The sequence below is a fragment of the Arachis hypogaea genome, chromosome 18 (genome assembly GCF_003086295.3).
Source record: "Arachis hypogaea cultivar Tifrunner chromosome 18, arahy.Tifrunner.gnm2.J5K5, whole genome shotgun sequence".
Lineage (NCBI taxonomy): Eukaryota > Viridiplantae > Streptophyta > Magnoliopsida > Fabales > Fabaceae > Arachis > Arachis hypogaea.
Window position 1 is genome coordinate 80,876,500 of NC_092053.1, and position 16,826 is coordinate 80,893,325.

Genomic DNA, 16,826 nt, shown 5'->3' on the forward strand with positions numbered 1-16,826 from the left:
GAACAAATTTTTGAAAATTTTTTTTTAATAACTAAATAAAAACAAATAACCTCTTAATTTATGGAAAAGCAAAAAAAAAAAAAAAACAAATAAACAAGCAAAAATAAAATATTTACAATAACCAATAATAAGGCACACGTTTGCAATTCCCCGGCAACGGCGCCATTTTGAAGAACTGGAGATTGATGGTTTAGAGGTTATAGAAACTCTCGTTGTAAGTATAGTTACTAAACCAAGCAATCAACCTTTCTTACAAAAGTTTTTGGTTGTCACAAGTAACAAACCCCTTTTAAAATTGGTAACTGGTGCACGAAATTGTGATGTCTAGGCTCGAACAATCCCTGGTAATGGCTCCAAAGCTTGGTGCTTTGATCTTAATTCATAATTGTCACAACTTCGATACAACTAACCAGCAAGTGCACTGAGTCGTCCAAGTAATACCTTACGTGAGTAAGGGTCGAATCCCACGGAGATTGTTGGTATGAAGCAAGCTATGGTCACCTTGTAAATCTCAGTCAGGCGGATATAAAGTGATAATGTTGTTTTCGAATATTATATAATAAAATAGGGATAGAGATACTTATGTAAATCATTGGTAGGAATTTCAGATAAGCGAATGGAGATGCTTTTCGTTCCTCTGAACCTCTGCTTTCCTGCTATCTTCATCCAATCAGTCTTACTCCTTTCCATGGCTGGCTTTATGTGATACATCACCATTGTCAACGGCTACTTTCGGTCATCTCTCGGGAAAATGATCCAATGCCCTGTCACGGCACGGCTAATCGTCTGGAGGCATCACCTTTGTCAATGGCTTCATCTTATCCTCTCAGTGAATAATATGCTCACGCACCCTGTCACGGCACGGCTATTCATCTGTCGGTTCTCGATCATGCTGGAATAGGATTTACTATCCTTTTGCGTCTGTCACTAACGCCCTGCAATCGCGAGTTCGGAGCTCGTCACAGTCATTCAATCATTGAATCCTACTCGGAATACCACAGAAAAGGTTTAGACTTTCCGGATTCTCTTGAATGCCACCATCATTCTAGCTTACGCCACGAAGATTCTGGTTAGGAGATCTAAGAGATATTCATTCTAGCTTACTTCATGTAGAACGGAAGTGTTTGTCAGGCACGCGTTCATAAGGGAGAAGGATGATGAGCGTCACACATAATCATCACCTTCATCACGTTCTTTGGTGCGAATGGATATCTTAGAAGCGAAATAAGAAGAATTGAATAGAAAACAGTAGTACTTTGCATTAATCTTTGAGGAACAGCAGAGCTCCACACTTTAATCTATGGAGTGTAGAAACTCTACCGTATGAAAATACATAAGTGAAGGTCCAGGCATGGCCGAGATGGCCAGCCCCCTAAAGCGTGATCAATAGTCTCCTAAGATGAACAATGGATTAAAACTGAGACCAAAGATTCCTAATACAATAGTAAGAGGTCCTATTTATAATAAACTAGCTACTAGGGTTTACATGAGTAAGTAATTGATGCATAAATCCACTTCCTGGGCCCACTTGGTGTGTGTTTGGGCTGAGCCTGAATGTTGCACGTGCAGAGGCCATTTGTGGAGTTGAACGCCAGTTTCTGTGCCAGTTTGGGCGTTCAACTCTGGTTTTGGATCCTTTTCTGGCGCTGGACGCCAGATTTGGGCAGAAGGCTGGCGTTGAACGCCAGTTTACGTCGTCAATTCTTGGCCAAAGTATGGACTATTATATATTGCTGGAAAGCCCTGGATGTCTACTTTCCAACGCAATTGGAAGCGCGCCATTTCGAGTTCTGTAGCTCCAGAAAATTCACTTTGAGTGCAGGGAGGTCAGAATCCAACAGCATCAGCAGTCCTTTTTCAACCTCTGAATCTGATTTCTGCTCAAGTCCCTCAATTTCAGCCAGAAAATACCTGAAATCACAGAAAAACACACAAACTCATAGTAAAGTCCAGAAATGTGAATTTAACATAAAAACTAATGAAAACATCCCTAAAAGTAACTAGATCCTACTAAAAACATACTAAAAACAATGCCAAAAAGCGTATAAATTATCCGCTCATCACAACACCAAACTTAAATTGTTGCTTGTCCCCAAGCAACTGAAAATCAAATAGGATAAAAAGAAGAGAATATACTATAAATTCCAAACTATCAATGAAACATAGCTTCAATCAAATGAGCGGGACTTATAGCTTTTTGCCTCTTGAATAGTTTTGGCATCTCACTCTATCCATTGAGATTCAGAATGATTGGCATCTATAGGAACTTCAGATTTCGAATAGTGTTATTGACTCTCCTAGTTCAGTATGATGATTCTTGAACACAGCTTCTTTATGAGTCTTGGCCGTGGCCCTAAGCACTTTGTTTTCCAGTATTACCACCGGATACATAAATGCCACAGACACATAATTGGGTGAACCTTTTCAGATTGTGACTCAGCTTTGCTAAAGTCCCCAATTAGAGGTGTCCAGGGTTCTTAAGCACACTCTTCTTTTGCTTTGGACCTTGACTTTAACCGCTCAGTCTCAAGTTTTCACTTGACACCTACACGCCACAAGCACATGGTTAGGGACAGCTTGGTTCAGCCGCTTAGACCAGGATTTTATTCCTTTAGGCCCTCCTATCCACTGATGCTCAAAGCCTTGGGATCCTTTTTATTTGCCCTTGCCTTTTGGTTTTAAGGGTTATTGGCTTTTTCTGCTTGCTTTTTCTTTTTTTTTTTTCTATATTTTTTTTCGCATATTTTTTTGCTTTTTTTTTTTTCTGCAAGCTTTGTTCTTTGCTGCTTTTTCTTGCTTCAAGAATCATTTTTATGATTTTTCAGATTATCAAATAACATGTCTCCTAGTCATCATTCTTTCAAGAGCCAACATATTTAACATTCTTAAACAACAACTTCAAAAGACATATGCACTGTTCAAGCATACATTCAGAAAACAAGAAGCATTGTCACCACATCAATATAATTAAGCTAAGTTCAAGGATAAATTCGAAACTCATGTACTTCTTGTTCTTTTGAATTAAAACATTTTTCATTTAAGAGAGGTGATGGATTCATAGGACATTCATAACTTTAAGACAAAGTTACTAACTACTAATGATCATGTAATGAAGACACAAACACAGATAAGCACATAACATAGAAAACGAAAAACAGAAGAAAGAAGAACAAGGAATGAATCCACCTTAGTGATGGTGGCGTTTCCTTCTTGAGGAACCAATAATGTCCTTGAGCTCTTCTATGTCTCTTCCTTGTCTTTGTTGCTCCTCCCTCATTGCTTTTTGATCTTCTCTTATTTCATGAAGCATGATGGAGTGCTCTTGATGTTCCACCCTTAGTTGTCCCATATTGGAACTCAATTCTCCTAGGGAGGTGTTGATTTGCTCCCAATAGTTTTGTGGAGGAAAGTGCATTTGAGGCATCTCCGGGATCTCATGAAAATGAGCTTCTTGCGCCTCTTGAGCTCCATGACTGGGCTCTCTTGCTTGCTCCATCTTTTTCCTAGTGATGGGCTTGTCCTCTTTGATGAGGATATCTCCCTCTATGTCAATCCCAGCCGAATTGCACAGGTGGAAAATGAGGTGAGGAAAGGCTAACCTTGCCATGGTGGAGGACTTGTCAGCCACCTTGTAGAGTTCTTGAGGTATAATCTCATGAACTTCCACCTCTTCTCCAATCATGATGCTATGGATCATGATGGCCCGGTCTATAGTAACTTCAGACCGGTTGCTAGTGGGAATGATTGAGCATTGAATAAACTCCAACCATCCTCTAGCTACAGGCTTGAGGTCCAATCTTCGTAGTTGAACCGGCTTGCCTTTGGAGTCAACCTTCCATTGAGCTCCTTCTACACATATGTCCATAAGGACTTGGTCCAACCTTTGATCAAAGTTGACTCTCCTTGTGTAGGGGCGTGCGTTCTCTTCCATGTATGGCAAGTTGAACGCCAACCTCACATTTTCCGGACTAAAATCTAAGTATTTCCCCCGAACCATTGTAACATAGTTCTTTGGATCCGGGTTCTTACTTTGATCATGGTTCTTGGTGATCCATGCATTGGCATAGGACTCTTGAACCATTAGGATGCCGACTTGTTGGATGGGATTTGTTAGAACTTCCCAACCTCTTCTTTGAATTTCATGTCGGATCTCCGGATACTCATTTCTTTTGAGTTTAAAAGGGACCTCAGGGATCCCCTTCTTCTTGGCCACAACATCATAGAAGTGGTCTTGATGGGCTTTGGAGATGAACCTTTCCATCTCCCATGACTCGGATGTGGAAGCTTTTGTCTTCCCTTTCCCTCTTCTAGAGGATTCTCCGGTCTTAGATGCCATCAATGGTAATGGAAAAACAAAAAAGCTATGCTTTTACCACACCAAACTTAGAATATTGCTCGCCCTCGAGCAATAAACAAAAGAAATAGAAGAAGAAGAAGAAAAAATATGGAGAGGGAGAGGGAGATGAGGTTTCGGCCAAGAGGAGTGTAGATGGGTGTGTTGTGTGAATTTGATGAAGAATGGAGGTCTTTATATAGGGAAGGGAGGGGGGGGGTAAAGGTTCGGCCATATGGGTGGGTTTGGGTGGGAAATTGGTTTTGAATTTTTGATGGTAGGTGGAGTTTATGAGGTAGGTTTATGGGGAAGAGTGGGTGGATGTGAGTGGTGAAGGTTTAGTGGGGAAGAGAGATTGAGGTGATTGGTGAGGGGTTTTTAGGGAAGAGTGTTTGTGGGGTTGTGTGAAAGAGAGTGGTGAGAAGAAGTGAGTGGAGGTAGGTGGGGATCCTGTGGGGTCCACAGATCTTGAGTGGATCCTGTGGGGTCCACAGATCCTGAGGTGTTCAAGGATTTACATCCCTGCACCCATTAGGCATGTAAAAATGCCTTTGTACCCAACTCTGGGCGTTCAGCGCCAGGTTGGTGGCCATTTTGGGCGTTCAACGCCCATTTGTGTGCCATTTCTGGCGTTGAACGCCAGAACCATGCCTGTTCTGGCGTTCAGCGCCCAGAAGATGCCCATTTTGGGCGTTCAGCGCCAGAACCATGCTTTGTTCTGGCACTGAACGCCAGACAGATGCTCCTCCAGGGTGTGATTTTTCTTCTGCTGTTTTTGATTCCGTTTTCAATTTTTATATTTATTTTGTGACTCCACATGATCATAAACCTAAGAAAATATGAAAAACAATAATAATAGAGTTAGATAAATAAACATTGGGTTGCCTCCCAACAAGCGCTTCTTTACTGTCAATAGCTTGACAGTGGGCTCTCATGGAGCCTCACAGATGTGCAGAGCTTTGTTGAGACTTTCCAACACCAAACTTAGAGTTTGGATATGGGAGTTCAACACCAAACTTAGAGTTTGGTTGTGGCCTCCCAACACCAAACTTAGAGTTTGACTGTGGGGGCTCTGGTTGACTCTGCTTTGAGAGAAGCTTTTTCTGCTTCCTCTCCATGGTTGCAGAGGGAGATCCTTGAGTTTTGAATACAAGGGAGTTCTCATTCCATTGAAGGACTATTTCACCTCTGTCAACATCAATCACAGCTCTTGCTGTGGCCAGGAAAGGTCTTCCTAGGATGATGGATTCATCCTCTTCCTTTCCAGTATCCAGGACTATGAAATCAGTAGGTATGTAAAGGCCCTCAACCTTTACTAATACATCTTCTACTTGTCCATAAGCCTGTTTTCTTGAGCTGTCTGCCATCTCTAGTGAGATTTTAGCAGCTTGCACCCCATAGATTCCCCGTTTCTCTATTACAGAGAGGGGCATGAGGTTTATCCCTGAACCAAGGTCACACAGAGCCTTAAAGATCATGGTGCCTATGGTACAAGGGATTATGAACTTTCCAGGATCCTGTCTCTTCTGAGGCAATGTCAGTTGATCCAGATCACTTAGTTCATTGATGAACAAGGGAGGTTCAACTTCCCAAGTATCAATGCCAAACAATTTGGCATTCAGCTTCATGATTGCACCAAGAAACTTGGCAGTTTGCTCTTCAGTAACATCCTCATTCTCTTCAGAAGAGGAATACTTATCAGAGCTCATGAAGGGCATAAGGAGGTTCAATGGAATCTCTATGGTCTCTAGATGAGTCTCAGATTCCTTTGATTCCCTAGAGGGAAGCTCCTTATTGATCACTGGACGTCCCTGGAGGTCTTCCTCCTTGGGATTTACGTCCTCTCCTCTCCTCACAGGTTCGGCCATGGCGCTTATGTCAATGGCCTTGCACTCTCCTTTTGGGTTCTCTTCTGTATTGCTTGGGAGAGTACTAGGAGGGATTTCAGTGATCCTTTTACTCAGCTGGCCCACTTGTGCTTCCAGATTTCTAATGGAAGACCTTGTTTCATTCATGAAACTTACAGTGGCCTTAGATAGATCAGAGACTAGATTTGCTAAATTAGAAGCATTTTGTTCAGAGTTCTCTGTCTGTTGCTGAGTTGATGATGGAAAAGGTTTGCTGTTGCTAAACCTGTTTCTTCCACCATTATTAAAGCCTTGTTGGGGCTTTTGATCCTTCCATGAGAAATTTGGATGATTTCTCCATGTTGAGTTATAGGTGTTTCCATAAGGTTCACCTAAGTAATTTACCTCTGCTATTGCAGGGTTCTCAGGATCATAGGCTTCTTCTTCAGAAGATGCCTCTTGAGTACTGTTGGATGCAGCTTGCATTCCATGCAGACTCTGAGAGATCATATTGACTTGCTGAGTCAATATTTTGTTCTGAGCCAATATGGCATTCAGAGTATCAACTTCAAGAACTCCCTTCTTCATAGGCGTTCCATTACTCACAGGATTCCTTTCAGAAGTGTACATGAACTGGTTATTAGCAACCATGTCAATGAGTTCTTGAGCTTCTGCAGGCGCTTTCTTTAGGTGAATGGATCCACCTGCAGAAGTATCCAATGACATCTTAGATAACTCAGACAGACCATCATAGAATATATCCAGGATGGTCCATTCTGAAAGCATGTCAGAAGGACACTTTTTGGTCAACAGTTTGTATCTTTCCCAAGCTTCATAGAGGGATTCACCTTCTTTCTGTCTGAAGGTTTGAACATCAGCTCTAAGCTTGCTCAGCTTTTGAGGAGGAAAGTACTTGGCTAAGAAAGCCGTGACCAGCTTATCCCAAGAGTTCAGGCTGTCTTTGGGTTGAAAATCCAACCATAATCTAGCTCTGTCTCTTACAGCAAAAGGGAAAAGCATGAGCCTGTGGACTTCAGGATCTACTCCATTTGTCTTAACAGTATCACATATCTGCAAGAATTCAGTTAAGAACTGAAAAGGATCTTCAGATGGAAGTCCATGAAACTTGCAGTTCTGCTGCATCAGAGAAACTAATTGAGGTTTCAGCTCAAAGTTGTTTGCTCCAATGGCAGGAATGGAGATGCTTCTTCCATGTAAATTGGAATTAGGTGCAGTAAAGTCACCAAGCATCTTCCTTACATTATTATTATTTTCGGCTGCCATCTCCTTTTCCTGTTCGAAAATTTCTGAAAGGTTATGTCTGGATTGTTGTATTTTAGCTTCTCTTAATTTTCTCTTCAGAGTCCTTTCAGGTTCTGGATCTGCTTCCACAAGAATGTTCTTATCCTTGCTCCTGCTCATATGACAAAGAAGAAGGCACAGAAAAATAATAATAATAATAGAGATCCTTTATACCACAGTATAGGGATCCCTTTGTGAGTGGAAGAAAAGAGGGGGAGACAAAGAATGTAATATAATGGAAGAAACACAACTATGAGGATGGAAGAGAGGTGAGATGAGATGTTAGGATATGAATGAATAAATAGAATAGGATGGGGGAGGGATAATTTTCGAAAATTATTTTGAAAAAGAGTTAGTGATTTTTGAAAAATGGTTTTTGAAAAATGTTAGAAATTTTCGAAAAATTTTTAAAATTTAAAAATAAAAATAATTAGTTAATAAAAAAAGAAATTTTTGAAAAAGAGGGGAGATATTTTCGAAAATTAGAGAGAGAGAGTTAGTTAGGTAGTTTTGAAAAAGTTAAGAAACAAACAAAAAGTTAGTTAGTTAGTTGAAACAAATTTTGAAAAGATAAGAAGTTATGAAGTTAGAAAAGATATTTTGAAAAGATATTTTTGAAAAAGATAAGATAAGAAGATATTTTTGAAAAGATATGATTAAAATTAGTTTTGAAAAAGATTTGATTTTTAAAATCTCAATTAATGACTTGATTCATAAGAAATCACAAGATATGATTCTAGAACTTAAAGTTTGAATCTTTCTTAACAAGCAAGTAACAAACTTCAAATTTTTGAATCAAAACATTAATTGATTATGTTATTTTCGAAAATTTGGTATAAAAATAAGAAAAATATTTTTGAAAAAGATTTTTTTAATTTTCGAAAATAACTAAAAATTTTGAAAAAGATTTGATTTTCGAAAAAGATTTTGAAAAAGATAAGATTTTCAAATTGAAAATTTGATTTGACTCATAAGAAACAACTTGATTTTAAAAACTTTTGAAAAAGTCAATCCAAATTTTCGAATTTGATGAGAGAAAAAGGGAAAGATTTTTTTTTTTGATTTTTGAAATTTTTATGAAAAACATGAAAAATATGCAATGCATGAAATTTTTAGATCAAAACAATGAATGCATGCAAGAATGCTATGAATGTCAAGATGAACACCAAGAACACTTTGAATGTCATGATGAATATCAAGAACATAATTTTGAAAAATCTTTAATGCAAAGAAAACATGTAAGACACCAAACTTAGAATTCTTTAATGCTTATGCACTAAGAATTCAAGAATGCATATGATAAACATGAAAAGACACAAAACAAAAAATCATCAAGATCAAACAAGAAGACTTACCAAGAACAACTTGAAGATCATGAAGAACACTATGAATGCATGAAGTTTTCGAAAAATGCAAGATGCATATGCAAGTGACACCAAACTTATGATATGACTCAAGACTCAAACAAGAAACAGAAAATATTTTTGATTTTTATGATTTTCTAATTTTTTGGATTTTTATTTTATATTTTTCGCATATTAAAAGGAAAAATAAGGATTCCAAAAATTTTTAATATGAATTCCAGGAATCTTGCCATGTTAGTCTAAAGCTTCAGTCCAGGAATTAGACATGGCTCACTAGCCAGCCAAGCTTTCAAAGAAAGCTCCAGTCCAAAACACTAGACATGGCCAATGGCCAGCCAAGCTTCAGCAGGTGATCATGGATCAGCAGCAGGTGGATGAGCAACAACTAATTTGCTCTTGATAACAAATTGCAAGCCTCAGTCCAAATGAATTTAGACATGGCTTTACAGCCAGCCAGGCTTCACATGCTTCATGAAACACTAGAATTCATTCTTAAAAATTTTGAATAAATTTTTGAAAACATTTTTATTTTTTCGAAAACAAGAGAAATTTTTGAAAATATTTTTGAAAGATTTTTGAAAAGAGAACGAAAAGAAAGTTACCCAATCTGAGCAACAAGATGAACCGTCAGTTGTCCAAACTCAAACAATCCCCGGCAACGGCGCCAAAAACTTGGTGCAGTTGCCGGATCAAAAGGGAATCTGGCACTGATGTTACCGGACCAAAAGCTTGCCGAAAACTCAAACAATCCCTGGCAACGGCGCCAAAAACTTGGTGCACGAAATTGTGATGTCCAGGCTCGAACAATCCCTGGTAATGGCTCCAAAGCTTGGTGCTTTGATCTTAATTCATAATTGTCACAACTTCGATACAACTAACCAGCAAGTGCACTGGGTCGTCCAAGTAATACCTTACGTGAGTAAGGGTCGAATCCCACGGAGATTGTTGGTATGAAGCAAGCTATGGTCACCTTGTAAATCTCAGTCAGGCAGATATAAAGTGATAATGTTGTTTTCGAATATTATATAATAAAATAGGGATAGAGATACTTATGTAAATCATTGGTAGGAATTTCAGATAAGCGAATGGAGATGCTTTTCGTTCCTCTGAACCTCTGCTTTCCTGCTATCTTCATCCAATCAGTCTTACTCCTTTCCATAGCTGGCTTTATGTGATACATCACCATTGTCAACGGCTACTTTCGGTCATCTCTCGGGAAAATGATCCAATGCCCTGTCACGGCACGGCTAATCGTCTGGAGGCATCACCTTTGTCAATGGCTTCATCTTATCCTCTCAGTGAATAATATGCTCACGCACCCTGTCACGGCACGGCTATTCATCTGTCGGTTCTCGATCATGCTGGAATAGGATTTACTATCCTTTTGCGTCTGTCACTAACGCCCTGCAATCGCGAGTTCAGAGCTCGTCACAGTCATTCAATCATTGAATCCTACTCGGAATACCACAGACAAGGTTTAGACTTTCCGGATTCTCTTGAATGCCGCTATCATTCTAGCTTACGCCACGAAGATTCTGGTTAGGAGATCTAAGAGATATTCATTCTAGCTTACTTCATGTAGAACGGAAGTGTTTGTCAGGCACGCGTTCATAAGGGAGAAGGATGATGAGCGTCACACATAATCATCACCTTCATCACGTTCTTGGGTGCGAATGGATATCTTAGAAGCGAAATAAGAAGAATTGAATAGAAAACAGTAGTACTTTGCATTAATCTTTGAGGAACAGCAGAGCTCCACACCTTAATCTATGGAGTGTAGAAACTCTACCGTATGAAAATACATAAGTGAAGGTCCAGGCATGGCCGAGATGGCCAGCCCCCTAAAGCGTGATCAATAGTCTCCTAAGATGAACAATGGATTAAAACTGAGACCAAAGATTCCTAATACAATAGTAAGAGGTCCTATTTATAATAAACTAGCTACTAGGGTTTACATGAGTAAGTAATTGATGCATAAATCCACTTTCTGGGCCCACTTGGTGTGTGTTTGGGCTGAGCCTGAATGTTGCACATGCAGAGGCCATTTGTGGAGTTGAACGCCAGTTTCTGTGCCAGTTTGGGCGTTCAACTCTGGTTTTGGATCCTTTTCTGGCGCTGGACGCCAGATTTGGGCAGAAGGCTGGCGTTGAACGCCAGTTTACGTCATCAATTCTTGGCCAAAGTATGGACTCTTATATATTGCTGGAAAGCCCTAGATGTCTACTTTCCAACGCAATTAGAAGCGCGCCATTTCGAGTTCTGTAGCTCCAGAAAATCCACTTTGAGTGCAGGGAGGTCAGAATCCAACAGCATCAGCAGTCCTTTTTCAACCTCTGAATCTGATTTCTACTCAAGTCCCTCAATTTCAGCCAGAAAATACCTGAAATCACAGAAAAACACACAAACTCATAGTAAAGTCCAGAAATGTGAATTTAACATAAAAACTAATGAAAACATCCCTAAAAGTAACTAGATCCTACTAAAAACATACTGAAAACAATGCCAAAAAGCGTATAAATTATCCGCTCATCAATAACCGAGTATTTAAACCTTGGGTCGTCTTCTCAAGGAATTGCAGGGAGGTATGTTCTTATTATTGGTTATGAGTTTGTAAATTGGGGTTCTGGAGTTTGGGCAATGCGCACAGGTATATTTTCAAGCAATAAAAATAAATAAATAACTGTAAAATAAACTCTTGGCAAGGTATGAGAACTGGAATTCCTATCCTAGTTATCCTTTATCAAGTGTGAAGAGAATTGGGTTTTAATCCCACTTGGTCAGCCTTTATTAAACAAAGGAATGTTAAGTGGACTGATTAGCTTGATTCTCAAGTCCTAGTCAACTCCTGTAGAGAGACTAGTGTTAGAGCAATCCTAGCTAAAGCAAAATCTACCAATTTCAATCACTTGCTGATTTTGATAACTCAAGTACTACCAATCACTTGACCAAAGCCAAAAGGGAGAAAAATATCTAAATTAAATTAAAAGCATCAATATAAGCAAAGCAATCTTAAATCTGAAAATACCTCGAATTGCATTAACAAAAGAAATTAAATCTGGCATAGATGTTTATAAATTAAATTGAGAAAATAAATAAAAATAAAGAACCTGGGATTGAGAGTCACTCCTAAAACTAAGAGAAATCCTAAATCCTAATCCTAAGAGAGAGGAGAGAACCTCTCTCTCTAAAAACTACATCTAAATCTTAAAATTATAAATGTGAGAGCCTTCTCATAAATGGATGTATTTCCCTACTTTATAACCTCTAATATGTGTTTTCTGGGCCGCAAACTGGGTCAAAAACAGTCCAGAATTCGCTGGTTTCGAATTTTGCCACGCTGGTTTTTCGTCATTGCGACGCGGCCGCATGAATTACGCGGTCGCGTCGTCTAATTCAGGGGAACTATAGCATATTATATATCAAATCGAAGCCCCGGACGTTAGCTTTCCAACGCAACTGAAACCGCGTCGTTTGGACCTCTGTAGCTAAAGTTATAGTCGTTTGAGTGCAAAGAGGTCAGGCTGGACAACTTAGCAACTTCTTCATCTTCTTGTATTCCTTCCACTTTTGCATGCTTCCTTTCCATCCTCCAAGTCATTCCTGCCCTATAATATCTGAAAACACTTAACACACATATCAAGACATCTAATGGTGATAAGAGAGGATTAATAATAAGCAAATATAAGATCAAAGAAGCATGTTTTCAATCAGAGCACAAAATTAGGAAGGCAAATGTAAAACCATGCAAATAGTATGAATAAATGGGTAAAGAGTAGATAAAAAGCACTCAATTGAGCACAAGATAAACCATAAAATAGTGGTTTATCAAATCCACTTTAGTTTGGATAAGAATCACCGGACTAAGCATATGTTATTATAGTGAGAAGGCTATCTTAAACATAGCGAGAGCGGTGGGAAAGCCGATTAAGGTTGATTTACAACCAAGTTAGCTGAGCGTGGAAAATATGCAAGAGCGTGCATCCAAATCTATCTCGGCCAACCTGTGATACGCAAGATTCTGGTTGATGGCTTTGAATACGCCATAGAATATGAGAACCTGCATCTCATTTGCGAAAAATGCAATTGCTTTGGGCATGTGACCCGGGATTGTGAGAAGACAAAGGGGGAGGAAGAGACTCTACCGGTGGAAAAGACCGCCGCACCGGCACGGAAGGAACCGGATAGGAAAGAAGGCAAGCCATCAGTAACCACCACGGTTAATCCGGCGGAGAAAATGGTGCACCAGAAATTTGAATTTGAAAATGCAGAAGTCAAGGCTGCGTTGAATGTGGAACAAGCAGATCTTGTGCAGGGAACGTTGCATGAGATTTCGGAAGATATTAATACACCTATTGATGAGGAATGGACTACGGTTACTAAAAAAGGGAAAGCTAAGATAGGTTCAAAAAATGGCCTTATTCTAAGAAGGCCCAATGTTGATATGAAACCAACACGGGTGGGTAAGGGACCATTATTAGTTAAGAGAGAGGTCAAAAATCCTGCTCCAACAGACATGACAACACGCACAGAGAAACCTTCCTTTCTCGAGAGCTCTTTGAGAGTGAGCAAAGGGAGTGCAGCACCTGTTTTCTCGACACCGAGCATTAACTCGAACCACAAGAGAAGGAGACCTCCCTCTCTGCAAAGTTCACCAACCGAGCATGTCGGGGAAGACAAGCAAGATGAGACCAACCAGGAAGGACGTGCTGTTCTGGAGGGAACTGCCAAGGTGGGAGACAGAGGACCCTCGATGTGAGAGGTGGGAGTCGCCGTTCCATCATCAAGCTGGGTTTTTATGGTTAGTGATTTTATGAACTTGATCAGTTGGAACGTGAGAGGAGCATCAAACAATATGGCTCGAGTTCACTACAAAGAATTGGTAAGAAGATTTAATCCTGCCTATATTATTCTTGTAGAGACACATGTTGCGTTTAGTTCTATGAAATTTTTTTGGGAAAGCTTGGGTTTTCTTCCGATTGGAATAGTGGAAGCTAGTGGGCATAAAGGGGGTATATGGTTTTTGTCATTTGATGTTAAAGCTAAATATAAAGTGATTGCTACCATAGAACAATGTCTTACTATAGAAATTGCCAGCGGAGGTAGGAGTTGGGTTTGTAGTGCTGTTTACGGTAGTCCTCAGCTTGCGACCCGAGGGGAGCTGTGGAATCATCTCTTAGCTCTTGGAGCTTCTGTTCAGGTTCCTTGGCTTGTCACTGGAGATTTTAATGAAATTTTGAGTTCTCAAGAGGTGAAAGGGGGCCTCTACAATGCTAATCGTAGCAATTACTTTTCTAATGTGCTGGATGCTTGTAATTTGTTTGATCTGGCAACAGTGGGCAAAAAGTTTACATGGTTCAGGAGGGTCCAGGGTAACAGGGAAGTGGCTAAGAAATTGGACAGAGCGTGTAGTAACAGTAGCTGGCGGTTCATGTTTCCCGAAGCTTTCACAAAGGTGCTGAGTCGATTGCATTCGGATCATTGCCCTTTGCTTATTCGATGCTTGGGAGCTCCATCCAAAAACAATGGAAGGCCGTTCAGATTCCAGGCTGCATGGGCCACTCACCCTTCCTATAAAGGTGTTATTCACCAAGTTTGCAATGGTACTTGCACCCACCTTCACGGCAAGCTTCGGAGAGTCCAACAGGCTTCACAAGAGTTCAATTCTCGTGTTTTTGGAAACATTTTTGTCAAGAAAAGAAATATTGAAAGCAAGCTCGATGATTTGCAAAGAAGATTGGAAACTAGTGACGAGGGTGCTCTTAAAGAGGAGGAATGTAGGTATAGGGAGGAATATAACTTGGTCCTAGCCCAAGAGGCAATGCTCTGGTTTGAAAAGTCCCGGGAGCAATGGGTAAGATTTGGTGACAGAAATACGAAGTTTTTTCATATGCAGGCCATTATTAGACGAAAAGCAAACAAAATTCATGGGCTCTTGTGAGTGATAGGTCCTGGTCCTGTGATTCAGAACTTTTCCAGAAGGAGGCGTTAGCATATTATATAACTCTCTTTTGTTCCACTGAACCAGTGGAGGTGGACTGTCTGGGAGATTTCCTAAAGCCCTCTCTTAGCCGTGAGGCTTGTGAGAATCTCTTAAAGCCAGTCATGTTGTTGGAAGTTAAAGCAGCAGTGGATAGTATGAGTCCTTTCAAAGCCCCGGGACCAGATGGGTTTCAAGCGTACTTCTTCAAAGAATTTTGGGATGTGGTTGGGCAGGATGTGTGGGATTTAGCTCGAAAGGTTTTTCAGGGGGAGGCGATCAATCCAGCTATGTTGGAAACGCTTCTTGTGCTTATCTCAAAGGTTGACATTCCAAGCAAATGAAGGATTTTCGACCGATCAGTCTTTGCAACGTCCTATACAAGATTGTAACTAAGGTACTAGTAAGCTGCGTTAGACCTTACTAAGCAGACTTTATCAGTCCGAACCAGGGAGGGTTTATTCCTGGAAGAGGAACTCCTGATAATATTATTGTGGCAAAAGAAGTACTTCATTTCTTGAAGAAAACTAAGTCAAAGAAGGGTGCTATGGCTTTCAAGATAGATTTAGAGAAGGCTTATGACAGGGTCGACTGGAAGTTCTTAGAATATACTTTGGAAAACTTCGGCTTTCCTAGCTCTATTATAAATCTCATTATGAGGTGTATTCAAGCATCCTCTCTTTCGATTCTGTGGAATGAGAACAGGTTAGAAGGTTTCCAACCTAGAAGAGGGCTTCGGCAGGGGGATCCCATGTCGCCATACCTTTTCGTCCTTTGTATGGAGATGCTAGCTTGCTTTATTTCACACCAAGTTCAGTTAGGGGTATGGGACCCGATTGCTGTCTCGCGGAGAGGGCTGAGAATTTCACATCTAATATTTGCTGATGATCTCCTCCTGTTCTGTAAAGCTAGTAAAACCCAGGTTCAACAAGTCATGCACTCTTTGAACTTGTTCTGCAAGGCCTCTGGCCTGAAAGTGAACTTAGATAAGTCGAAAGCTATTTGCTAAAAAAATGTGACTAATAGATGAAGGGAGGTGCTGGCTGGTGTGTCCTCAATTCGTTTTGCTCATGACTTGGGTAGGTATTTGGGGGTTAATCTCAATCACTCGCGAGCCTCTAGAACAACTTGCTTAGAGTCGGTGGAGAAAATTAGAAGTAGATTGTCTAACTGAAAGGACGTCTCCTGAATAGGGTTGGCAGATTTTGTCTTATAAAGTCCGTGGCATCTTCCCTCCCTATCTACCAGATGCAAGTTGAGCTCTTTCCCAATAAGGTTAGTTCCAAGATTGACTCTATCCTACGTAATTTCTTATGGAAAGGTAAAATGGATGAGCGGGTCTTGAATTTAGTGAAGTGGAGTACAATGGTAACTCCCAAAAGATATGGGGGTCTAGGTATTCGGGATACTCACAGTATTAATATGGCTCTTCTGGGTAAATTGGTTTGGCAGATCTTTCATGAAAGAAACAAGCTTTGGGTGCGCATTATGCTTGCGAAATATATGCGAGGAAATAAGTATTTGGAGCTAGTTTTCCCTATGCATGCTTTGGAAATCTGGCGCACCATCACAAAAGTTGCTAGGAGATTAAAAGAGGATTTTGTATGGTGTACAGGCCCTCTAACTCAATCCTTTTGGTATCATCCCTGGAGGCCTTCAGGAGCTCTTGCTCAGGAAGTTCCCTTTGTGCATATCTTGGATACACTTCTCTCTCTTGGAGATGTATGGTTTGAGGGTGGCTGACACTTGGAGGGGCTTTATACGGTTCTATCAGAGTCTTTGAAACTAGATATTACTTCTCACCAGCCATCTCTGCTGGAAGCGACTAATCCAAACTGGTATTGGGGATCGAATGACACTATGGTTTACACCACTCGGAGTGGCTATGAGTGGCTGCTGGAGCAGAAAGTTCAGTGGGATGCGAATGAGTCCTGGTTATGGCTATGGCGGCTAAATATCCCAGAGAAGGTTAAGGGACTAATTTGGCTTTGTTTACATAATGC

At 40.3% G+C, this 16,826-nt stretch overlaps 1 protein-coding gene and 1 non-coding gene across 2 annotated transcripts; both read left to right on the plus strand.

Annotated features, from left to right (window-relative positions):
* Positions 1 to 6,960: 6,960 nt before the first annotated feature.
* On the plus strand, positions 6,961 to 7,068 carry LOC112774009 (small nucleolar RNA R71). Its single transcript, XR_003188524.1, has one exon. It is a non-coding gene; the product is annotated as a small nucleolar RNA R71 (small nucleolar RNA).
* Positions 7,069 to 13,698: 6,630 nt separating this feature from the next.
* LOC114925788 (uncharacterized) lies at positions 13,699 to 15,832 on the plus strand. The gene is made up of 3 exons (XM_029294921.1): positions 13,699 to 14,672; positions 14,792 to 15,083; positions 15,275 to 15,832. The coding sequence occupies exons 1-3, from the start codon at positions 13,699 to 13,701 to the stop codon at positions 15,830 to 15,832; spliced, it is 1,824 nt and encodes a 607-aa protein (XP_029150754.1).
* Positions 15,833 to 16,826: the final 994 nt, after the last annotated feature.